Below are 23,685 nucleotides of genomic sequence, written 5' to 3' on the forward strand. Positions count from 1 at the left end.
GACCCGGGCAGCCCCGCCCCCGAGCCCCGCCCCGAACGGCCCGCGCGGGGTGTCAGACTCGCTTTCCCGGGTGGTCCCTGGCGCCGACGCCATGTACCCCGCGAGCCCTCCGGCCGGCCCAGCCCTGCACCCGGTCCCTCATCGCTCTTGTCTTCCCCCGCCCCGGTGCCTCGCTGAGCCGCCGCGATCGCCGGCGCCTGGCCGGGGTTCCACGGCGCGCCCGTCGCCCCCTGCACCGGGGCCGCGGCCCCGGGTGGCCGTGAAGATGACTTTCCGCAAGGCCTACTCAATCAAAGACAAGCTGCAAGCCATCGAGCGCGTCAAGGGCGGTGAGCGGCAGGCCAGCGTGTGCCGCGACTTCGGCGTGCCAGGCGGCACTCTGCGCGGCTGGCTCAAGGACGAACCCAAGCTGCGCTGGTTTTTAGATCAGCTAGGTGGAGAAGTGGGCACGCAGCGCAAGAAGATGCGTCTGGCCAACGAGGAGGAGATCGACCGCGCAGTCTACTCATGGTTCCTCACCTTGCGCCAGCACGGTGTGCCGCTGTCCGGGCCAGTTATCCAAGCACAGGCTGAGGCCTTTGCTCGCCAGATCTACGGCCCCGAGTGTACCTTCAAGGCTAGCCACGGCTGGTTCTGGCGCTGGCAGAAGCGCCATGGCATCTCTAGCCAGCGCATCTATGGTGAGGCTGAGTCCCCGGTCGCAGGACCCGCGCCTGTCAAAGAGGAGCCGGCGCAGCCACCCAGCGCAGGTCTCCTACCTGACGGCGCGCCAGCCACTTTGCCCCACTCTGAGGGCGGCTATGGCGACGAGCAGATCTACAATGCTAACGTTACTGGTCTCTATTGGAGGTTACTTCCGGAGCAGGCCTCAACTCCGGGCACTGGGGACTCCAGGGAGCCCGGTGGGTGCAGCCGACGCTGGCGCAGCGACCGAGTGACAGTACTGCTGGCTGCCAACCTGACGGGCAGCCACAAGCTGAAACCACTAGTCATCGGGCAGCTACCGGACCCACCCAGCCTGCGTCACCACAACCAGGACAAGTTCCCGGCCTCCTACCGCTACAGTCCAGATGCCTGGCTCAGTCGCCCGCTTCTTCGGGGCTGGTTCTTCGAGGAATTCGTCCCTGGCGTCAAGCGCTACCTGCGCAGAAGCTGCCTGCAACAGAAGGCTGTGCTGCTGGTGGCCCATCCACCCTGTCCAAATTGGGCCACTAGCATGCCTGGCCTGGAGGAGAGTGAGGAGACTCCCAGGCAGTGCCAACCTGATCTCCTTGGGTCCCCGGAGGAACTTCAAACCCCTGATGGTGCAGTTCGAGTGCTCTTCTTATCTAAGGGCAACAGCCGAGCCCACATCCCTGCACCACTGGAGCATGGCGTGGTGGCAGCCTTCAAGCATTTATACAAACGGGAGCTCTTGAGGCTTGCTGTGTCCTGTGCCTGTGGCTCCCCTCTGGACTTCATGAGAAGCTTCATGCTCAAGGACATGCTCTACCTGGCTGGCCTCTCTTGGGACTTGGTCCAGGCAGGCAGCATAGAACGCTGCTGGCTGTTGGGTCTGCGAGCAGCCTTTGAGCCCGGGCAGCAGCCAGCCCACCAGGTAGAGGAGACTGCTGAACACAGCGGGGTGCTGAGTGATCTCACACATCTGGCAGCTCTGGCTTACAAGCGCCTGGCACCTGAAGAGGTGGCTGAGTGGCTACACCTGGATGATGATGGAGGTCTCCCTGAGGGCTGCAGAGAAGAGGTGGCCCCCGCAGCTCCTCCGTCCCCAGCTAGCCTGCCCTCTAGCATTGGGGCTGGAGAGGAGGAGGAAGAGACCACTGAACAAGGAGGAGTGTTGGTACCTACTGCCGGGGAAGCTATTTGGGGACTAGAGACAGCTCTGAGGTGGCTGGAGAGCCAGGATCCCAGAGAAGTCGGGCCGCTGAGGCTCCTGCAGCTACGTTCCCTCATTAGCATGGCGCGGAGGCTTGGGGGCATTGGCCCCTCAGCAGCAGCTTCTGATGATGGTGTCTGACTACCTTGGCCCAGTGGCCTTGTCCTGCCACACTAGGAGAGAGGGGCCATATACAGTCCGCTATCTTCCACCTTTTCTCCCTGGTAGTCCACTGTAGAGGTCCAGGGATGCAAGCCCACCCCAACTTGGAGGAGTTCTATTAGTAAAGGACAAGTTTGTCCCACGATCCACAGGGTCCTGGGGAAGTAGCCGGAAGAGGCAGATGTTCTTCCCTGGGTAGGCACATGTGGGCACATAAGCACAGCACCTACTGGAGAACAGTTGACTCTATGTGCTTCCATTCTGGCCCCTGTGGGGCTCACACACACACACATACTTGCCTCCTTGTGCACTGAAGGAGGCTGCTGCTGTTTCATCTGCTTCCCTGGTGCTACCTGGTCTCATCTCAGTGGGGGACGCATCCGGTTTTGTTTTAAAAACACATTAAACCTGTTTCGAAAGATGCTCTTCCTGGGGAGCCATGAGTGCTGGCAGGGTGAGGTGGTCTCTGGGCTCTCTTGCCCTTACTCTGATAACTGCAGGTCCTCATGGTGCTGGGTCAAAGCCCAGGCTAGGCTCCAGTCGCTGGCCTGAGGTGGTACACTCACAAGAGAGTGGGAAGGGGGAAATGGAAGGCCAGTGCTTGGTGAGGTTTTGGATGCAGCAGAGAGTATAGAAAATTCTGTTCTATTTGGAATTTTAGCCACCACCACCACCACCCCTTTAAAAACTCCATTCTGGATAGGTCTTCTATTCATGAGGTTGGCAAGTGTTTGGATTTGGACCCAGGTGGCTTGACCAATGGGCAGGACGAACCACAAAGCACTCTGTCTAGCTCCAAGGCACCTGATCTACCTGGAAACAAGTCGTCATAGCCTTTGCAGCCATCTGGGACCTCTGCAGTGCCTTAGAGTCAACCCCTGATCCTTTGGGTTTTTCTTACACCAGCCTTTCCCCTAAACTTGTCCACCTGGAATTGCCAAGGGTGTGGCTGAGTGCTGTTGCTGGACAGCCCAGGTTGAAGGAGGAAAGGCTCAAAGGAATGTCCACATTTTGTATCACTCTGCTGCTCTGTCCAACTGTGGGTTCAGATTACTGCTGGTGACTAGAGCTAAGGCACCTGTGTCTTAAGGAGGGCACTGTGTCTTTACAGGAATACCATTTAGAGCCCTTGTCCTGGTCCTATCTCCTTGTCTTCACATCTCCTAGTCTGAGCCTTGAAAACATGAAGTGGAGAAGGGCTGGGGATGTAACAGCTTAGCAGTGGGCAGAGCCTTGGGTCACGTATCCAAAAGTGATTTCCATGTAGGTCCAAAAATACAGCTCCTTGGAGCCACAACTAACTCCCAGTCCAAACTCTGTATAAATATCAAAAACTGAGAGAAAGCATGGAGCTGCAGAACTGTGGCTCAGGTAGCAGACTCCATCTGTGCACACCAGGGACCATCTGGCCACCTAAGTACCCAGCTTCCCCAATGAAGGCCTAGAGAGCCATGGGCAGTTATGGCTGGCAGGCAGTCTCCAGCACTAACTACTTGGGTTGGTTATCAAATGTCTAATGTGTTTATACCAGCAGCCTCCATGCCAGCCAGGTACCCAGGTTAGGAGCTACCATCCAGCTTTGACAGACCAGCTTTCAAATCTGCAGAGAGCCAGATCTGGGCCTTGGATGTACCCTTAGGCTGGGTAGCTTCTAGTAGCTGTTCTTCAGCCTAGGCTATATGTACTGTTCTTTTAAAGAAGTTGCAATCAGGTCCGGGCCCAGGTAGACTAGAGTTGGCAGAGACTAGGGCTCAGGAGTAAGACCCCTCTCCCCAGCCTCTCTGTCTAAGCCCCTTTCACTTGGGCACATAAGGCCCAGGAGGTCTTGACCCCATATTGCTGCTGTCCTATAAACAAGCAAGTGTGGCCTGGCTGAGTTCCAGAGAGTTCCTGTCAGGTTTGTGTCTGTGTACTATCATTAACTGGGCTAAGGAGATGCCCATGAGGAGGCTCAAAAGCATCATCTCAGGCTAGGGATATAGTACAGTGGTAGGGTGATTGTCTAAGATGCCTAAGGTCCTAGGTTCAAACAACTGCAGTACAAAAAAAGAAGAAAAAAGTACAATTAGAAATATTCTGGTGTTTTTTATATGCTGTAAGCAGGGGTCCTGGTGGCAGAGTCCTGGTTGTAGAGGAGGCTGCTTTGCCCAGCCTGACATATGCCCCAGCAGGGAGTCCTATAACACTGGGCCTTACAGTGCTCAATAACCCGGTGTACAGAGGCCTCAGCCCCGATGGCAGGCAGTTCAGCTTGAGATGTGCGATCAGCTCACCTTCCTGTATCCAGTGTCTGATGGGGCTCCATATATACCTATTGGTGGTGTGCCACGGTTCCTTGTGGGCACTGAGCAGTGTGAACTTGTAAAGAAGGTAAAACTAATTCCTTCAGCAGCCATTGGCACCTACTGTGTCCCAGGCATCACATGGGAATCCCAGTTCACTTACCCCCAGACTCTGGCTGTTCCCCAAAGTGTGGTGATCCTTTGGCTTGGGAAGTATAGGAAGCCTTTTTTTTTTTTTTTTTTTTTTTTTTTTTTGCTAGGTTCTACCTTGGATTCATAAAGAGATTGTCTGGAGAAAGCACACATCACAGAAAGATGGGGAACACGGGTTTTGTTGGAGCTGGTGCGGTGAGGGGCTGAGCCCTTTATACTACCTAGTCAGGATTGCCTGTGGGAAGCCCAGCTGGGACCTGGCACACAGTTTAGCCTCTTCTGAATGTATCCACAAGAGCATATTGATGCCCGCAGCTGTCCTCCAGAAGATCTTGGGCTTGTGGGCTTCCTGTCCTATTGTAGGGCCCTTTTCTCTGACACTCAACCTTGCTGACAACTGAGCTCACCTGGCCACGTGTAATAAAGGTGAACCAGGCTGACTTCATTAGCTACCCTGTTTTAGTCTTATTTTTGTGACTGGGTCTAACGCTTGCATCTGAAACACGCCATAGGATGGGGGAGGAGTGCATCAAAATGGGACAATATTGATTAAAGGGAATGCCAAGAGCACTTCCCAGTTTTTATCTCAGAAAGCAGCAAAGGGCAGGAAGAGGCTTGATAGCAGTGTCACAGTTGTCTGGCCCCAAAGCTGCTTCTCTGAGTAGCCAACAGCCTGTGTCCCAGCCTGCCACCAGTCGACCTAAGGCCATGTAACAATGTGCTCTAGACCATAACCAGGCAACAGAGGGGTGTGTTCCACTTCCCAGCCCTGGTCCCGGGAACAAACAGCCGTTGGCTCACTACCATCACTGACTGTCTTGGCAGGTGGGCTGCCCAAGGAGATCCCACAAAGGGGCGCCTTATACCAGACCCTGGGACTCTATCCTACCTAGACGTGGGATAGCTTGAAAGCCCTGTAGCAGGGAAGCTGATTGTCTTGTGTCTGAATGACACAGGCCATTGGCTCTGTAGCTGGGATGGTGGAGCCCTCTGCTGTCTGTGTGGCCTGTCTTCTCAGCCTCATATCACTTTGTATAAACACAACAGCTGAACTGGTTTTTTTCCCCCACAAATTCTTACAGGTGAGGAAATAGAGCCATGGACTAGACTCAGGATGGACCTTCTGACAAGTGACAACGCCAGAGTCCAATCAGGTAGCCCTTGGCTGCGAGGAGCTACCCACTGGGAATGGGCTGAGAGCTGGGCACCCAAGGCTGGAGGAGTGGGACTGGGGATGAGACAGCCTCTTCCTGTCTGTAACCACCATTCACTAGTCCTGCTTCATGGATAAGGGTTACCTGGCTTAGTGTCACTCAGCTAACAGATGCCACCATGGGAGCTGTCCCAAGCCACAGTAATGGGTGTGTCCACCTAATCTCCGGAGGCTGCTCGGCATAAACTAGGAGTCAGCACTTTGGCAGCTGGGTGGATGATTGTCTTGGGAGAGAGGGTACCTGAGACAGGGCCAGAACCACACCAGGTTCTCCCTATGCGTGGTCTCAGCCCTGGCCCTCAATCCCATGCCCTCACTTTTCTCTAGGTCATGGTTTTCCTGGCATGCTGGTACAGGAAACAAGATCAAATCCTTTTTTTGACATCCATTCAAATCCTACAGAGTCAAATCCTGCCAGGGCAGTACCAGGGCTATAGGGCACTCAAGGACTCCTGGCCCAAGCCAGAATTCTGGGTTTTTGTTTTGTTTTGTTTTTTTGAGACAGGGTTTCTCTGTATCGCCCTGGCTGTCCTGGAATCACTCTGTAGACCAGGCTGGCCTTGAACTCAGAAATCTGCCTTCCTCTGCCTCTCAAGTGCTAGGATTACAGGTGTGCACCACCACGCCCTGCTACCCAAGCCAGAATTCTGGAGATGCAAGCTCTACCTGCTGTAGAGCCAGCTTAGGTCCAGGAGGGAAGCAGCCTGTGTCCAGCTGGAGGGCTCTAGTCTTCCAAAGCTAGCTGGGACACACCTTTGAAACCTCAAACAGCTCCTCCCCTTGACTGGAGCACAGGGGAGCTGGACCATTTACCTCTACTACAGGAGCTACATGGTTGTAGCTCCTGAGCCCTGTGGTTATAGCTCCTCAACTGTGGAAGAGCACGCTTGCTCGGGGGGTGGGGTAGGGGGGTGGGGAGGGTGGTTTCCCAGCTTCCACTGGGGCCTCTTTCCTCCTGTGGGCCAAGGTTCTGGGTTCATGGAGAGAGAGGGAGCTTTTTGGGCAAGTGACATCTATCTATTCCTCTGTCATGCCCATCCTTATCCATGAGCGTGACCACTGGCTTCTAAGACATCCCATGGAAATTCGAGAAGAGGGCCAGGGCTCCAGACCAGGATCAGTAGCTAGCAGAAGAATACTTTGTTGCTTCAGGCACTGCAGATCCAACATTGCCAATTATGTCAGTAGGGTTACTGCCACTCTGTAGGGTAAGGAGGTCTGCAGGAGGGAATACTTTTTCCAAGTACAGAGGAAGTGATGACACTTATGTGATGGGACAGAGAACCGTGGTCCCTAGAGGTGGGACCATGGGAAGATAGGGGTGACCTAGCAAGGAGGCTAGTGCCCAGTGTTGTAGGAATTCTCCCTGAGGAAATAGAAATATGTATCCTCTCTTTATAAGGCACCAGGAACAAACCAAAGTACAATTCCACTAAAGTCCAGCTTAAAGAACCAATGAGTTTATTGGACTTAGAGAATACGGTCGGGGTGCTGCTTACAGGAGTGTGGTGATCCCAAAGCAGCCACAACCATCCAAATGTCTCACATCAGCATGGAGGAGGATGTCTACCACCTCCACAGGCTATATATTCTACCAGCTCCTGCAACCACGGGGCCACATGCAATGAGAACACAATTGCGATTGGTTGGGAGGTGCAGAAGGGAGGATCTGGAATTTCGGGTAAGGGTCAAGTGACCTCCACACCTTTTCCTTCCTTGCTGGAATATCTCAGTCAACGCACTCCGTCTTGTTGGTGTCTTTGTGTCTTACAAGGAGTCACCGCTTCTTGGATGAAGATGATGATAGCCATTATGTTCAAGAGGACAGCCCACTACAACTCCCACGCTCACCACAGAGCCTGTAGCTGGGCCAGGAGCCTGTAGTCTCATCTGAGGCCTGTCTTACTTCTTGCTCAGCTCCTTAGCCCGGAGGGTAGCTGCTTCCACAGCACTCATGGCAGCGGCTCGAAAACCGCCCTGCTCTAGGGCGTGAAGCCCGTGGATGGTGGTTCCAGCTGGCGTGAGCACATCTGTCCGCAGCTGGGCTGGGTGCTTCCCTTTCTGCTGCAGCATTTTGGCTGTCCCCTAGGGGAGGAGAGGTGAAGGCAGTGAGAGAAAAGAGACAAGGCGGCTACACATTTCCCCAGCCTGTCTGGACTCTGCAGGCTTGTCTTCCTGTTTGCTGGAGACAGCTCACACTCAAACCTTCCCGACACTTCTCCCGAGGAAGCCTGCACTCACCAGCAGGGTCTGAGCAGCGATGCGGTGGGCCAGATCACTGGGCATGCCCATCTTGATGGCGCCTTCAGCCAGGGCCTCCGAAAATGTACACACCTGTGGCAACAGCATTGGGGAGCAGGGAGGAGGCATGTCAACGCTGACCTCTTGCTTAACTCAGTTCACAGTCAGAGAATGCTCAGAATAGTGTTTCTCAACCTGTGGGTCGTGACCCCTGTTAGGCTGGAACCCCTTGGGAAATCCCGTCTGCTCTCCTTCCCCCCAATCCCATCCACACAAAGAAAACTCTGCCATCTGTAAACATGTCCTCACTCCTTGTCTCTCCATTTCTGGCAACCCACCCACGAGTGCCCACCCAGGGGCTCAGTTTTGACCACGTATGCTACCGACAGAAGCCCGGCTCCTGCCTGGCGCATGATCATGCTTCACCTCAGCTCTATAAAACCCCCCTTGCTTTAGCCTGGATGTGTGACCTCACTGACCTCCACCTGTGACATGGGTGGACGCACCTGAGAGCTGCCTCCCAGTAAACCTGCCTTTATCTACTTTTAATCAGGTCTAATCTGGCCTATTTGTGTCACCAAGGGAGAGAAAAATACCTATCAACCCCTTTGGGAGTTGAACGACCCTTTTACAGGGGTGGCCTCAGACCATCAGAAAACACAGATATGTATATTATAATTTATAATGGTAGCAAAATTACAGTTATGAAGCAAGCAATGAAAATACATTTTTTGGTTGGGGTCACCACAACATGAGGAACTATATATTAAAGGGTCACGGCATTAGGAAGGTTGAGAACCACTGGCTCAGAATCACAAGAAACAAGGCCCTAACCATGGTCACAGATACCTAGGCTATACGGCCTATACCCAGAGTTTGGTAAAGGAGCCAGCCTCAAGGGTCCAATAAAGTATGATCTGAGGGACAGCAGTGCTCACAGGTGGCCTGTGGACCATTTGAAGGTCCCAAGGCTTAATTCCAACACCTTGAGAATGAAGCTTTTGCTAAGGGCTTGCCCTTGAGGGTATGGGTTAAGACAATACTCACAAAGGCCACACCACTACCACTGAGGCCGGTGTGGATATCTACGTAGGACTCAGGAACCTCTATGCACTGTCCACAGGCTTCCAGCAAGTTCTGTACGAGCTCAGCGTCACCGTCCCCAGCATGGTGGCCCCGTGTCATCACCATGGCCCCTTCCTGGACTACGCAGGGTAGATTGGGAGAGACCCGAAATACTCGTGTGTTCGGGGGTAACAGCTGGATAGAAGACAGTGCAGTGTCAGGCAGCCTAAGAGTCTGGGCCGGCTGGGCAAACAGCTCAGCCAAATGCAGCCTCTATCCCCACTTCCCAGGTACACGGGCAGAACACTACCCCCACGACCTAACCCTGGTGAGAGCCAACTGGGCTAACTTTTGGAGCTTAGCTGGGATGCTATCTGTTTCCCAAGTATGGGCAACGGAACCTATTTTCAGAGTCAGGCTTTATTCACGCCAAGGGGCCACTCACCTCCTCCATAGAGCTCAGAGAGATCCCAGCAGCCACAGATACGATGATGTGCTCAGTGGTGACTACGGGGGCCACTTCTTCCAGAACAGCTGGCAGGACTTGGGGTTTGGTGGCAAAGATGACAAGTGGGCAGTTTTGCAGCACCTCCTGGTTGGAGTGAGTAGTTTGACAACCCAGAGCCTAAACAGACACAAGGGCCAGAAATGAGGCTGACTGAGGTAGCTTCCTACACAGGCTGTGCCACTGATCATTCTGTATCCCGTAGGTTACAAATGTCTGTACTTGCTGTACTCTCTAAGGCCTAAGACAAACCCAACAGGCCCTTCTCCTCAAACTCTCCATTTTACCTTCTGGAACTTTCCCTGCTAATTAGTGTCCACACCCACCCTACATCTGCACCTACCCACACATGCACTGCATCTACTCTAGTCCTTTCAGATGCTTGGCTTTCTTCCTGGCCCCTGACTCCCACTTCCCCTGGACAGACCAAACCATTTCAAACCTTCAGCCATACCTGCCCCTGATAAATGCTTCAGAAAGCCAAGACCCTAAGTCCCACTCACCCTGAGGTGGCAGAGGTTCCTGTCTGTTGGTGCGCTGGCCAGCACTTGCTTAGCTTCTACTTTGCCTGGATAGAAGGGCAAAAGCTGGTGAGGACTGGGAACACGGGAAACAGCCTGCCTAGCCCAGGGTGAGCCTAAGGCTTCTTAGGGACACAGCAGGGATGCTTGTCCTTGGGACTGATCAAGTCAATTCAACTGTACTTGAATGGCGCTGCCCTTTCTGTTGGACACTGGGGTCAGGAACATGCCTGATCATAACAAGAAACATAGCCCAAGGGTCTCTGCTTTCAGGGAAGGGGCAGTTGACTGGAACATTTAGGTCTGTTGGCCAAAATGGAGAAATCTCTGAAGGAACACCAGAGCCAGGGCTGTATGGTGCATAGCGAGAGAGTTGGTAAAGGTCTGGAGAGAGAGCTTAGCAGTTGAGTGTTGCTGCTCTTGAAGATGACCTGGAACAGGTTCCTACAACCCAAGTGGGCAGCTGACAACCACTCATAAGTCCACCTCCAGTCGAACCAGTGCCCTCTTCGGGCCTCTGAAGACACCAAGTGTGTAAACATGAACGCGCGCGCGCACATACACACACACACACACACACACACAGTGCACAGATAAAACACACATGTAATCTTTAAAAAGAAAAGCCAATCTCAGCCGTTGGGTAAGCCTCTATACATATCTCCTTTGCTAGGAATCTTAGACTGATGATGGTGATGTATGCCTTTAATCCTAGCATTTAGGAAGAGGCAGGTGAATCTCTGAATTCCAGGCTAGCCTGGTCTATAAAGTGAGTTGCATAGAGAAACTTTGTCTTGAAAAACAAAACAAGCCGGGCGGTGGTGGTGCACGCCTGTAATCCCAGCAGTCTGGGAGGCAGAGGCAGGCAGATTTCTGAGTTAAGGCCAGCCTGATTTACAGAGTGAGTTCCAGGACAGCCAGGGCTATACAGAGAAACCCTGTCTCAAAAAATACCCAAATCCAAAAAAACAAAAACAAAAAACAAAAACAAACAAGGCCAGTCTGATAAAGACCTAACAGGGGATGTATGTGTTCCCTTTCAACAGGCAAGTGAGGTAGAATGTCTTGGGAAGACGAAGTGGCCCCTCGGGTGGAAACTATCTAGTTTTGGAAGACATAGGGGTAGAAAGAAGCCATCTGGGCCAGATGGAAGTGCATGCTGAACACAGAGGGAGCTAATTACGTCAGTGGTCCTGTGTGTGTAGCATCTGGAGGCAGGTTTTACACGTAAACCTGAGGCTTGTAGGAAGCCATTCCCGGATAAGCATGGGCCTCTGGACTTTGAAGTATAATTGATAGCAGATAGCCAAAGGTCACCAACTTTCTCTACCTGCGATCTGTTCATAAAGTTTTCTAAATTCTGTCCAGCAGTGCCAGGCCAATATTAACATCAGCCATACACACCATCCGCCCTCAGCCTAGAAGAGTTTGTCTCTCTCTCCCCACAGTACCCACTGCCCCCAGGTAGCAGACATCTGGCATTGGTGGAGAGACTTCGGCCTTCAGATTCAAGGTATTGTTGCTATGAAGAGACGACAAGCCAGACACCCTTCAGAACACAGGGCCAAGCCTCTTCCTCCCAAATGTCCTCATAGCTGCCCACCTCTGAGAGCAGAGCTGAGACTTGAATAGAAAACCAAAGCAGAGGCCGAGGAGGACGAAGAAGCCAGGACGTTGGACATTTAAGCTGGCATTAAGTCAGTTCAATCTAAGGCATGACTTGAGCCACATATGGAACTATAAACTCACAGCCACATTAAAGAGATAAAAAGCTAAAAGCAAACCAGCTAGTGGCTCACACTTTTAATCACAGCACTCTGGGATGCAGAAAAAGGTGGATCTTTGAGTTCAGGGTCAGCCTGGTCTACGGGTGAATTCCAGGCCAAATGAACCCTGTCTCGAAAAGAAAAAACAAAAAAACATAAGCACCCCCCCCCCAAAGAAGTCACGCGTGAAGTCGATCGTAATTTTCTTTAATGCAAATACATTTAAAGGAATATCATTCACCAATACAATCAGTGTTAAATAAAATAACTATATTATTTTTTTCCATAACTCGCCTGACCTGCCCACTCACCCGCCTGGGAAGGGGCTGCGGGCTCATCCAGGGATCCTGGAGGCCTTGATTAGAAGCCAGTCGTAGGATTCTCACCCAGGAATCCTAGCAAATTCACCCTACTGGCCCTTCGGGTGCCACGTGCACCCCTTCCGCCAAGGCTTACGGGCTCCTCCCATTAGAAAGCTCCCCCAACCTGGCCGCGCCTCCCCACCTGCTCGTATGAGACCTTGGGCAATGGCCTCCGCCATGCGACCTGCACCCACGAAGCCCACACGCAGAGGTTCAGACTTTGTCGCCGCCATCGTGCTCTGAGCAGGCCTTCTCTCGTCCTTTCGGCAGCGAGCCCCGCCCACTAGAGCTGCATTGACGGACAGAAGAGACTGGGCGGGTTCCGGGAGGACTGAGGGGCGGGGCGGGGGCGGGGCGCAGACACTTACATTTTGTTGCTTGAGGCGGGATTTTCCCCTAGCCTTGGTGATTTTGTTGAGGGGAGAGAAAGGATGCGGAGCTAGTCCTAAGCAGACTGTCTAATTCCTCCTGAGAAACCCGAAGCTAGAGTCTCTCCAAAAGCCTTACAGAGAGATTTAGAGGGGGAAAAAAACTCCTTAACCACACCAGGATGAGCCTGGGGTGTAAGGTAGGTACTACAAATCACAGTTCTTGCCTAGCTCGTGTGCCTTGGGTTCAATCCTCGGGAGCGGTTCTGGTTCTCCACATTAAAAGACACACTAGCCATCAGTCACCAGTACACAGCACTTATTTTTTTAACTTTTTTTTTTTTTTTTTTGGTTTTTGGATTTTTTGAGACAGGGTTTCTCTGTATAGCCCTGGCTGTCCTGGAACTCACTCTGTAGACCAGGCTGGCTTTGAACTCAGAAATCCACCTGCCTCTGCCTCCCAAGTGCTGGGATTAAAGGCGTGCACCACCACCACCTGGCATTAACTTAAAAAAAAAACAAAAAAACAAAAAACCAAAACTTTTGTGTGCTTTAGTGTCTCACCAGCATTGTTATCTGTACTGAATTCCACACTTAGCCACCTATGCGTAGTCATTTAGCTGAAGCAAGAGAGCAAAGGAAAGAAAAAGCAAGCAAAACAAGAACAGAAAAGGGGCAGAGTTTCATGACTAATCAGAAGCCAGGCTGTGGTGACACACCCCTTTGGTCATAGCACTCTAGAAAGTCGGAGGCAGGTCGATCTCGAATTTGAGGCCCACCTGGTCTACAAAACAGATTCAAGGACAGCCAGGGCTACAGAGAGAATCCGTGTCTCAAAACAAACAAAAACCAAACTGATCAGGGTCTCATCCAAATGACCAGTTCAAACAGCTAAACTTAATTTTTATTCCCTAAAGTAACTTAGAGTCAAAAGTATACATGGACATTCTTACAAACTGGATGAAGGTGGTTTGTTGTTTTGTTTTGAATATGTGTAATTAGGCAAAATAGAACACAGCACTTAGAAGGGCATTGAATGCTGTCTGTGGATAGTGAGGTCCCACAGTAAAGATGGTGGTCCCCAGCTTGCCACAATTGGGATGTGGTCGACAGTCCTTTCCCTTTCGCTGTGTGAGGTGAAGTGTTGTATTCCCTCATCTTTCCCCAGACCCCACCTGAAGCCTAAGAGCTCTGTCTGCCTGACATTAGATGGAGACCTGTAAAATCAGGAGCTAAAAACTACAGCTACATAAGTTTCCCTTCTTAGACGTTAACTGTCTCGGGTAGTAACAGAAAGCAGATTGACAGAGGGAACTTGCCGAGAATCCTCACTATATACAGAGACAAAAAAAAAAAAAAATCCACTCAGGAGTGTCTAAGGAGAGGTGGAGGACAAGGGATGTTGGCATGAACATGAGTATAAGGAATTGCTGTAGATTCTTAGGACAGAGTGCATTTCTTAATGTAATGACACATTTAACACACTGACTGGTGGTTACTGGACAGCTGAGTGTCTGGTAAGTTGTGATAAACGCAGATCGGCGCTTCCTGGGGGCTGGGCGCTCCGTCCTCAATTACACCCTTAACCAGTGGTCTGCTTGGTGGATGCTCATCAGAGGTCAAGGTTTAAAGGAAGTCTGGAGGTGGGTGCTGGGAAGGCATGGGCCAAAGGCAGACTGGGCAGGAGGGGCCAGCTGACACTGCTTTGGAGGAGAGACCTGGCAGGTTGTGACTGTCCTGCTGGAAGACAAAAGGCCTCAGATGCAGGCTGGGAACCAAGGAGTCACGGAATGAGGAAACACAATTGGATATCTTTAGTACTTCAGGGAGGTGAGAGGCAGAATGTGGAGGAGGGCTGGGCTGAGTGGAGAAAGCTGAGCAAGTTGTGAGCCCTCGGCCAGGATCACCTGGGAAGAAGGTACAGGGCGGAATGGGTGTGGCTTCTGAGGGGAGGGGCCGAGTGGAGGTGTGAGTTGTCAATTCTGTCTGCATCTGAAATGAACTAAAACACAAGCAGCTGGGCAGGCCTTCAAAGGATTCTTTTGGATTATTAGAAGCCGGACGACCCATCGTAAAGCAAGGTAGCGCCTCCTAGTGGCAACTCCGTAACAGGACATGTCTTAATGCCATTACACAGGTGCCAACATTACACTTCTGCCTGCCTGGAGTGCAGCTCTTGAATCTTAGGAGTAAATGCTCTCCTCTGCTCTCCCCAGTCTTCAGGGACCGTAGCAGTTCCATTTCAAGACTGAGAGGTGTCAAGGGGCCTGTGACTTCCAACCCCATGTCATCGTGGACGAGAAACAATCCTAACAGTCTTAGGTGAATAAATTCTAAGATGGGAGCCTGAAAATGACCCAGAGCTGCAGTGGTCGAAGACAAGCAGTAAAAGAACCCAAGCGACCTGCCCCTAGCTGCAGCAAACCTCGGGTGGCTTCTCCTGGGCTGCCCTAACCAGCCTGCATTTGACCATCTAAGAATAAGCAGAATGGAAAGGTCCATGATGTCACCACACAGGTGGCGAATGCAGACCAACAAGGCCAGGCCTAGGGGGCCTAGAGAAATCTGGGTCACCCATCACCAGTCTTCCTTGCAGGTCCATCCTTGTGTCCCCAGATGGCCCACTAAATCTGTCAAAATCGAGAGCCATCTTCTTTCACCACAGTCCTCAAGTCTGAGGAAGAGTGAAGAGTGGCCTGTGTGTGACCAGTGAAGGGCTAAGCATGGCTGAGATACAGGCTGGGCTGTGGGGAGGTCCCTTCCCCAGACCTGATACCAGTGACGATTCACATCCGACCCATGCTACCTGCTTCCTGACCTCCTAACTCCACCCTCTGGTCCTCCGCACAGGGACTCTTGCCTTGGGCCTAGCAGCTCTTAGGAGTACACAAGGGACAGGGGGTTCCAGGCCAGGCCAGGCCAGGCCATGCTGCAGGGAAGAGAAGGCTGGCATAGCTTCTGAGTCCAGGCTCATGAAAATCCATTTTATTGGTTTCTAGTCCAGCAGGGACACACTAAGGTCGGGCAGAAGAAGACAAGCAAGATGTTGGTCTGGCCTTTCCCCAAGGATGGACATGGCCCTACTGGACAGCAGCATGGAGGGTCCTGGCAAAGAGGTCAGCATGTGGCTCAGTTCTTGGCAAGCACTGAGGGTGGTGACCACTGACTGGGCGTGGCCAGGTGAGCACCTGCTTGTCCCGAGCTTTACTTCCGGGCCTGCTCGTAGTTGTCGGTGAACCAAGTACAGGTTTCCTTCACCGCTGCAGAGACAGACAAGTGAGAGCCAGTAACTACCCTGCCCCCTGGGGGTAGGGAGGGTGCCCCCTCCTGATACCCTAAACTACAGTGTCCTGCTTCTCGGTGGCTCTGATTAGGGTCTGGTGACCAAGCCGACAGAGAACCACACCCCATGGTACCAGTATGGAGGCTAAGACCTCAGTGGGGAACAGGGAGAAACAGCTGGTGCCGAAACCAAGGACTAACTGACAAAGAGCCCATAAGCAGACTGGGGTGATTAAGGGTTTTGGAAGGGACAGGAACTTACCCTGCTTGAAGGGTGTGAAACGGAAGTCGGGCAGGTAGGACCGCAACTTGCTGTTGCTGGCTGTCTTCTTATACTGCCCATCTGATTTTGTTGAATCAAACTGGATACCTTGGTCAAGACCACAGCAGAAAGAGCACTACTCCCCTCCCCCCACCCCAACCCCCCACCCTGCTGCGTTGCCAGGGCAAGCACCACCAGAAACAAAATGGTGTTATGATAGCCATCCTACAAGGGAAACCCGAATCACCCCGTCCACATTGCCTCGCCAGCATCCCATCACCAGAGCCGAAGGATACAGTGACTTCCCCACAGAAGTCCATGGCTTCCACTACAGCCTCAGCTGCCTCCTTGATGGACACTTCATCTTCCTCACCCACTGTGGGGAACCATGGGCCAGTAGTCAGTCAGGCTTCCCTGTCCAGACCCCTAGGGGCATGTCTGCTCCCTCTCCTCAGGGTAGATACAGGTCCTGCCCTGCTGTAGGAAAGGCAGCTGCAGAATGCCCACCTGAGAGGATGATGGGCTCCACCTCATTGTACTCCCGCAGGACCCAGATGAAGAGCCGGGCGAGGTCCTGGAGATCAAAAGGTCAGGTCAAATCCACAGGGGAGCACCAAATGCCCCTATCGGGGAGGCTGGACTGCTGTTTCTGCTCCCATGGGAGCACAGCCAGGGCTCACCCTGATGGAGGTCCCTCATTCAGGGCACACTTTCTCCTACCGAGCCAAAGTTGCACCCTTGGGACCTTGGTAAGGTTCAGGGACTGTTTCCTAGGCCTCCGCCTCCCACGCTGCTTTATTGGGAAGGCCATGCTCGCCCGCCCCCCACCCCCAAACATACCAGTGAGTAGATGAACTGCCTCCGAGGCTTCCCTGTACCCCACACCGTCAGGGCTGAACCACTACCTACAGACGGGGCAGGTGTCAGAGCTCTGCGGCCAGGCCCAGTGCCCCGTCCAGCCCACAGCTGAGCATAAAGCCCCCTCAGGCAGGTAACCTGGGCCAGGCGTGTGCCGGACAGCTGCACTCACTCTTGGCCAGGTGCACCTTATGGATGAGGCCCGGCAGCACGTGGCCATCTTCGATGCTGAAGTTGTCATAAGGTCCAAAGACATTGGTAGGGATGACAGCAGTGAAGGTACAGCCGTGTTGCTGGAAGTAGGCCCTGTGGAAGCATGGCGTCTCCTGATACCATCCCCAGAATGTGCCCCTAGTGTCCCCAATTCCTTCTGAAACCGGCTTCTTAAGAATGACATAAATGAGGCAGCAGGAAGGCCTCACTAACCCAGGGTCCACCCTCCCTTCTCCAGAGAGGCCTGAGCAAGACCAAGAGAGAGCACCTGTTCTGCACGTCAATCATCCTCTTGGCATATGAGTACCCGAAATTGCTGCTGTGAGGTGGCCCGTTGTGGATCTGGAGGAGGAGGAGGACATGCTCTGAGAACCCCCACTTCTTGGTTCTGCCCACACCTTCAGGGGCCACCCCAGGAGGCCCCACGCCTCACCATCGTCTCATCGATAGGATAGGTGGTCTTGTCGGGGAAGATGCAGGTGGACAGGCAGGACACCACCTTGCGAGTGCCCACCTCGAAGGCTGAATGCAGGACGTTGTCATTGATGTGCACGTTCTTCCTCTGCAGTGGGTGGCACAGGTGGGTCAGGCCGCCTATGGCAAGCCCAAGCTCTCTCCTGATCCTCCACAGGCAGACATGGGGACATGCCCTGGTTCAGATATGAGCACCATCTGTGCCTATGGATTTGAAGTGCTTCTAGAACAAGGCTAAACCTCCCAGCACTGACCTCACAGAAGCTTCCATCCTCTAGGACCACAGAGAGGTCCTGCCCTGCCTGCCTGGGTGTGGAGGCCAGAGGAACATCCTCTGTGCGAGGGGAAAGTAGTAGAGATGAGGAAAACTTTGGGTGGGGTTCCCACTGCAAGGGAGAAGCCTTCCTTCCACTTCCAACTCCGGAGGAGTCATGGACTGCTGTATTTCTCAGTGCCGTGCCCTGCGTTTCTCCAGTTCTCTTCCCTAAACATATATGAAGCATGCTGGTCTAAGAACGGGCAGAGGTAGAGACCAGGCAGTTTGCTGAAAAGACTGGGATGGGCAAGGAAAGCTTTGGGTGAGTCCTGGGGTGAAACCTGGGGGGAACCTTTGCCTACTGTAGTGTTTATTCAGGCCAGCTAGGTCAAGGCCGCTGACTGCCCAGAGGCGGGTGGGTCAACGCTCAGGAGCACGGTCAGCTGAAGCAGGGTTCTGATGCTTTGCCCCTCCTCCTAAGGCACATGCTACAGCCTCCAACCACTCCAACATAAGGGAGTGGTTGGTAGATTCAGAAAGTTGAGGTTTCGAAACCAAGCCTGGGAATACAAGAATCTGGCAGCATGGGCAATGATGGGGCATGCCTTTTATCCCGGCACTCCAGAGGCCAAGGCAGGCGGCCAATCTCTGTGAGTATGAGGCCAGTCTTGTCTACAGAGAAAGTTCCAGGACAGCCAGGGTGACACAGAGAAACCCTGTCTCCAAAAAACAAAACAAAACAAACAAACCCCCAAAACACAAAACAAAAAGGAAAGGAAGAAGGAAAAATTTAGGGGCTGGAAAGATGGCTCAGCAGTTAAGATGGCTCAGCAGTTAAGATCACTGGCTGCTCTTCCAGAGAACCAAATCCCAACACCTTCATGGTGGCTCACAACTGTCTGTACCTCAAGTTCTAAGAGATTGGACATCACACAGGTATACATCCAAGCAAAACATCAATGCACGTTACAGAGAGAGGGGACACGGAGAATCTGTCAGCCAAGTAAGCTCAGTCCCAGCTACATAGTGTGGTGTGCAGGCAGCTTTCAGCTTCCCAATCCTGTAGGTCAACACTTGGCCAAATGTCCCCAGAGCTGTGCAAAACCAGCCCTCAGGGACTTCTTGGGGTAAATCTGTGGAGGTTTCAAGAACCTAAGCTCCTGGCTCCCAATGCTTGTTGCACTCCAACTTACCCAGAAGTCCAAGTTGTATTTGATATTCCGGAAAAGGCCGCCTACCATTGCAGCAAGATGGATGACATGGGTGGGCTGCACCTTCTGGAACAGAGCTTGGGTTTGTGCTGCATCCCTGAGGGAAGCCAGGATGTCAGGGCGGCCTAAGGAGGCCTGAGGAAGTCAGGAGTTAAGAGCTTGGGTAGAGGGTGAAGAAACTGAGTGGCTGGAATGGCAACCACTCAGACAAGCAGCTAAGTTCAGGGCTTTAGCAGCTGTCGGTTGTGGGAATCCCGGAACTAGAGGAGGATGTTTACTCAGTGCACAGCCAGCAACCACAGCCGGTCACCTGGCAGGGAGGACCCAAACTCGGGGCAGATTACTACTAGGCTCAGGAACAAACCCCCGCAGGGAACTATTCTGTCTGGAAGGGGAACCAAGAGGAGGGATTGGGTCTGAATATGGCCCCCAACTTACGTCAGATCTGCATCTTTGGAGGAGACAAACACCCATTCCTCTCCAGGCAAGCCGGCCCCATCTGCGACCACCTTCTGGATGGCTCTGCCCACCAGTCCAGAGCCCCCTGTCACTAGGATCCTCGTGGATCCGTGGGGTTCACCCATTGTGGTCTGCACCTGGAGGGCTAAATGGTGTAAGATAAGGAAGATATAGGATGTGCCATTTCCCCTACCACATTCTCCTTGGTCAAAGGCAGCAGGCACAGAATCGGAACTCCTAAGGAGGAGGACAACAGGCTGACGGACACACCTAGCTTTGTTCCCCCCCAGGAAGTCCTTTGCCCTGGGCATTATAGGTTCCTGTTGGCTGCCATCCAAAACAAAGCAGCTTGGTCCTAACCCGTAACCCTACTAGGCAGAGGAAAGGTACATTTCATCCCTACGACTGCAAAATTAGGGCTGGCAGTTCCCTGCACAGATCATAGCGGCTGCTTCTCCCCAACGTTCACCCTACCTACAGACAGGGGGCGGTGCCCGTACTTGGGAGCCCCGTACCCACAAGTGCTGAGCTGATAGCTTATGACCTAGGAAAGTCTAGTTCTGCTGGGGCAGGGTGCATTGCTGGACGGCCTCAGGACGCTGGAAATTTGTTACGGTCCCTGTAGGGGGATTCTGGATCAGCCGCATGGCTCCACCGTTACCAGGATAAGCAAGAGCCCGGCCCCCAAACCCCTTGGTTCCCGACGCAGCCCAAGCCCACACAGACCCACAATGAGAGACGCTCTCTTACTGCCCTGACCAGCCTGCGGGTTCCCTGGTTTGCTGCGCCGTATCCAACTGTAAGTCTCACCTGCGATGGGTTCCACCAGTCCAAGAGCTACTTCCGGTGCACAATTATCCGGCTATTCCCGGTTCAAGTGGAGGGGGCGGGCCCTCCCGGGGACCTCTGGGAAATGGAGTCTTAGTCATGCGCCAGTGAGGCGCGGACCCTTCTGGGAAATGTCTGCTGGGCCTCAGGGCCATCTGGGAAACCGAGTCCTGTGGGCGGGGCGGGGGTGGTCCTGTTTCACCAAGCGAACTGCTGTGCAGAAGATGAGCTGCCCACCTAGACACACTCTAGTGGTCAAACGGACACAGGTCCCGCAAAGGACTAGTGGGCTGGCCAGGAGTCTCCAGTTCTTATCCTGCAACAAAAACCCACTTCCTATTAGCCCTTTTGCATGTCTAAGTGGCCACGCGCCTGGCTAAGTCAGCATCCCTCACCAGTGTGTGTTACAGCCATGAATTCACAGAAGACTCGGTCGGTTTCTTTACCTAACTAGAGTATTTTAAAGCAGTGAATAAAATCTCTTCTACCTCGACAACATTTTAAGGTGTGTTTCATGATGAAAAAATAAAATATCAGCCAAAGGGGCACATGCTGGGATGGTGTTTTTAAAGGCACTTGACTCCAAGTCTGTTCATCTGCGTTTGATCCACTCGGACCCATTTAATGGAAAGCCAGAACTGACTTCCACAAGTCGCTTTCTGATCTTCACGCTCAGACATTCCCACACATGCACGCACACATACAAACAATAAATAAATATAAAAAACTAAAAAATAATTGGCTATGAGGAGTTAAGTAGAACAGCTGATGATTCAATTTAGCTAATTTTATTTGTATATCAACTGTGATGATAGTGTTCATTTAAAAATAGAGACACAGATTTAAGAATACACTCAGAGTGTGGTGGATCATGCCTTTAATCCCAGCACTCAGGAGGCAGAGTCAAGCAGATCTCTGAATTTGAGGCCAGCCTGGTCTACAAAGTGAGTTCCAGGGCAGCCAGAGTTACACAGTCTCTGAAAAAGCAAGAATCAAACCAAACAAAGAAACAAACAAACAAAAATAGACACAGGCTGAGGAGATGGCGCAGGACATTTCCTGATGACCGGAGTTCAATCCCCACCCTACCTACGGAACCCAAATAAATGGTGAGGGAGGGAACTGGCACACTGGGGATTTTCCCTAATGTCAGAATTTATTGGATAATCATAAATTCAGAAGGCACAGCGGTTTCTGTTGGAACAGTATGCCAAGGAGTCCAGATTTTTTTGATATTGAGTTGAAGCAAACACAAATTATTTTATTATAATCCTAACTAAGATTAGCAACTTTGAGATTACAGATGACAGATCACACCATGAATCTGTCTGCAGTGCCTAGATGTAGGCTGGAGAATGTCTATAGTGGGTTAAAGAGGATGGAGCAGGGTCCAAGGAGTTCCAAAGTGGCCGGAGAGGCAGAAGCAGAGAACAGATAGAGATGACAAGAGTTCCTGTGGTGGGTAAGAGTTCGATAACTGTTCAACCCCGGGAACCAGTGGGTCTATTGGGGTTACTTAACCAGTAGGTCTATTGGGGTTACTTAACCAGTGGGTCTATTGGGGTTACTTAACCAGTAGGTCTATTGGGGTTACTTAACCAGTGGGTCTATTGGGGTTACTTAACCACTGGGTCTATTGGGGTTACTTAACCAGTGGGTCTATTGGGGTTACTTAAGGAGCTCTATCACTAAAAGCCCACCCCAGCACGGGTGATGACTGGGGAATGCTGGAGCCCTGGAGCTCCTGCATGGTTTGCAGTTAGCTGCACAGGTCCTCAGCGGTCCTTACTGCTTATATAATCTAGGGTACAAGGAGGGGCCTTGTGAGTCTGGTTTCAGGGACATCTTCAAGGAGCCTCTCCCTCTGGAGTGGACTGTTTCAGGATCTTTTATTTACTCCTTAACAATCTTACACATGGGTATGATGTATTTTTATTTATTCAAATTTATTAGTTCGATCATCCCTCTGAGCCTCTCCTAATTTTTATGTCTTTTAAACAGCTCATTGAGTATAGTTAGGGTTGCTTGCATGAGCACACACGTAGTAGAGACAGTGATTGGAGCCTAGGCCACTCCCCCACACTGACAAGCACAAAGGCCTTCTTTGCTGTTTACATTTCAAAGAATGGTGTAGCCAGATTTTTGGCTACTTTGTGGGTTCTTTTTTTTTCTCCCACCCTTTCACCCCCTAACACTAGGTAGGAGATAAAAAAGAATACAGGGGGATGGGGATATCACTATCATTAGACTATGTCCTGTTGATTAGGGGCATGGAGTTCCTTGGGGCAAGCTTGATCTTTTCATCAGGATATCTAATTTCTTCTTCTTGTTTCTTCTTTGTATACAACTACTTAACAAATGGCAACCAACAGCAACCAAACAATGATCAACCCACAACCTCTTGGGGCCTTAATACTTATATATCTCTGAAGAGTCCCCAAAATTCCAAATGACACACAATCACAGAAACTATCCACCACTGCCACTGGAAGACTCACACCCCTGCTAGAGCACGAGGCAAATCATAGCCAGCTGTTGTGGACAATCTGAAGCAGCCCCATATCCCCACGACTGGGATTAAAACGAAATCATATTCTCATAATATTTCTGTGTTTTTAAAGAAATAAAAAAAATCTTGCTAATTCTCCCTTACTGTTTTAAGCCATTAATTATGCTGTGTTTAGCAGGAAATTGTAATCAGAGACATTTTCAATGAACTAAGCAGGTTTTGGATCAGTGGCCATGGTTTTCAGGCTGCCTCTCCTGTTCAATTCTTTATAAGTTTTAATAGTATCCACAGCCTCTCATTTCCTGTAGAGATGTAAATAAACCTGTGTCCCCGACATAAAACTTTTGTAGGCTTCCATTCTGATGTTAACACATTCTTTTTTTTTTATTTCTGTTTTTTCAAAACAGAGTTTCTCTGTATAGTCCTGGCTGTCCTGGAACTCACTCTGTAGACCAGGATGGCCTCAGAACTCAGAAATCTGTCTGCCTCTGCCTCCCTAGTGCTGGGATTAAAGGTGTGCGCCACCACCACCCGACTAGGCCTGTTTTTTTTCAGTCTTTTTGGACATCTCTGAACTGACTATCCTCTGGCAAAGTTTGCTCTTTCCTTCTGCAGAAAACTTCCGCTCTCTTGCTCAGTCGTGAGGACTGAGCCCCTTTGTTCTCCACTTTCTGCCACTACTTGCCTTCCAAACGCTTCCATTTCCACCTCCAATTTTTCCAACTGCTCAGCCATTCTCCCAACTTTTTGGAGACAGACTATAGGGGGGGAAAAACAAGAAAATCCCATCAGAAGTAACCACATCTTGAAAAAGAATAT

At 51.7% G+C, this 23,685-nt stretch overlaps 3 protein-coding genes across 4 annotated transcripts; 1 reads left to right on the top strand and 2 right to left on the bottom strand.

The window, feature by feature from the left end:
- Nucleotides 1–33: 33 nt before the first annotated feature.
- On the top strand, nucleotides 34–2,457 carry Tigd5 (tigger transposable element derived 5). The gene has a single exon (XM_052160478.1). The coding sequence runs from the start codon at nucleotides 92–94 to the stop codon at nucleotides 2,015–2,017; it is 1,926 nt and encodes a 641-aa protein (XP_052016438.1). The 5' UTR covers nucleotides 34–91; the 3' UTR covers nucleotides 2,018–2,457.
- Nucleotides 2,458–7,124: 4,667 nt separating this feature from the next.
- Pycr3 (pyrroline-5-carboxylate reductase 3) lies at nucleotides 7,125–12,474 on the bottom strand. The gene is made up of 6 exons (XM_052161412.1): nucleotides 12,289–12,474; nucleotides 10,001–10,065; nucleotides 9,438–9,617; nucleotides 8,975–9,187; nucleotides 7,928–8,020; nucleotides 7,125–7,771 (listed from the first exon to the last, which is right to left on the bottom strand). Exons 1-6 carry the CDS (start codon nucleotides 12,377–12,379, stop codon nucleotides 7,589–7,591), a joined length of 825 nt encoding a protein of 274 aa, XP_052017372.1. The 5' UTR covers nucleotides 12,380–12,474; the 3' UTR covers nucleotides 7,125–7,588.
- A 3,010-nt stretch (nucleotides 12,475–15,484) lies between these two features.
- Gfus (GDP-L-fucose synthase) lies at nucleotides 15,485–20,422 on the bottom strand. 2 transcript variants are annotated; one of them, XM_052161325.1, is made up of 11 exons: nucleotides 20,340–20,422; nucleotides 19,509–19,674; nucleotides 19,053–19,167; nucleotides 17,563–17,691; nucleotides 17,398–17,471; nucleotides 17,089–17,222; nucleotides 16,899–16,963; nucleotides 16,566–16,632; nucleotides 16,355–16,434; nucleotides 16,059–16,158; nucleotides 15,485–15,774 (listed from the first exon to the last, which is right to left on the bottom strand). In XM_052161325.1, the coding sequence occupies exons 2-11, from the start codon at nucleotides 19,652–19,654 to the stop codon at nucleotides 15,719–15,721; spliced, it is 966 nt and encodes a 321-aa protein (XP_052017285.1). In that variant the 5' UTR covers nucleotides 19,655–19,674; nucleotides 20,340–20,422; the 3' UTR covers nucleotides 15,485–15,718. The 2 variants fall into 2 exon arrangements, with proteins under 2 accessions (XP_052017285.1, XP_052017287.1); XM_052161327.1 differs by having other exon boundaries at nucleotides 19,509–19,666; nucleotides 20,340–20,408.
- Nucleotides 20,423–23,685: the final 3,263 nt, after the last annotated feature.

The sequence above is a fragment of the Apodemus sylvaticus genome, chromosome 17 (genome assembly GCF_947179515.1).
Source record: "Apodemus sylvaticus chromosome 17, mApoSyl1.1, whole genome shotgun sequence".
Taxonomy (NCBI): domain Eukaryota; kingdom Metazoa; phylum Chordata; class Mammalia; order Rodentia; family Muridae; genus Apodemus; species Apodemus sylvaticus.

What these genes read in the sequence shown, in the direction of transcription:
- Tigd5 (XM_052160478.1), top strand. Translation starts at nt 92, where the DNA reads ATGTACCCCGCGAGCCCTCCGGCCGGCCCAGCCCTGCACCCGGTCCCT.
- Pycr3 (XM_052161412.1), bottom strand. Translation starts at nt 12,379, where the DNA reads ATGGCGGCGACAAAGTCTGAACCTCTGCGTGTGGGCTTCGTGGGTGCA. An exon ending in GGAACCTCTGCCACCTCAGG is followed by an intron (nt 9,618 to 10,000) that starts GTGAGTGGGACT and finishes GTGTCTGTTTAG; the next exon opens with GCTCTGGGTTGTCAAACTAC. An exon ending in CTCTGAGCTCTATGGAGGAG is followed by an intron (nt 9,188 to 9,437) that starts GTGAGTGGCCCC and finishes TCTTCTATCCAG; the next exon opens with CTGTTACCCCCGAACACACG.
- Gfus (XM_052161325.1), bottom strand. Translation starts at nt 19,654, where the DNA reads ATGGGTGAACCCCACGGATCCACGAGGATCCTAGTGACAGGGGGCTCT. An exon ending in TAAGGTGCACCTGGCCAAGA is followed by an intron (nt 16,964 to 17,088) that starts GTGAGTGCAGCT and finishes CCCCGTCTGTAG; the next exon opens with GTAGTGGTTCAGCCCTGACG. An exon ending in TTTCACACCCTTCAAGCAGG is followed by an intron (nt 15,775 to 16,058) that starts GTAAGTTCCTGT and finishes CTGTCTCTGCAG; the next exon opens with CGGTGAAGGAAACCTGTACT.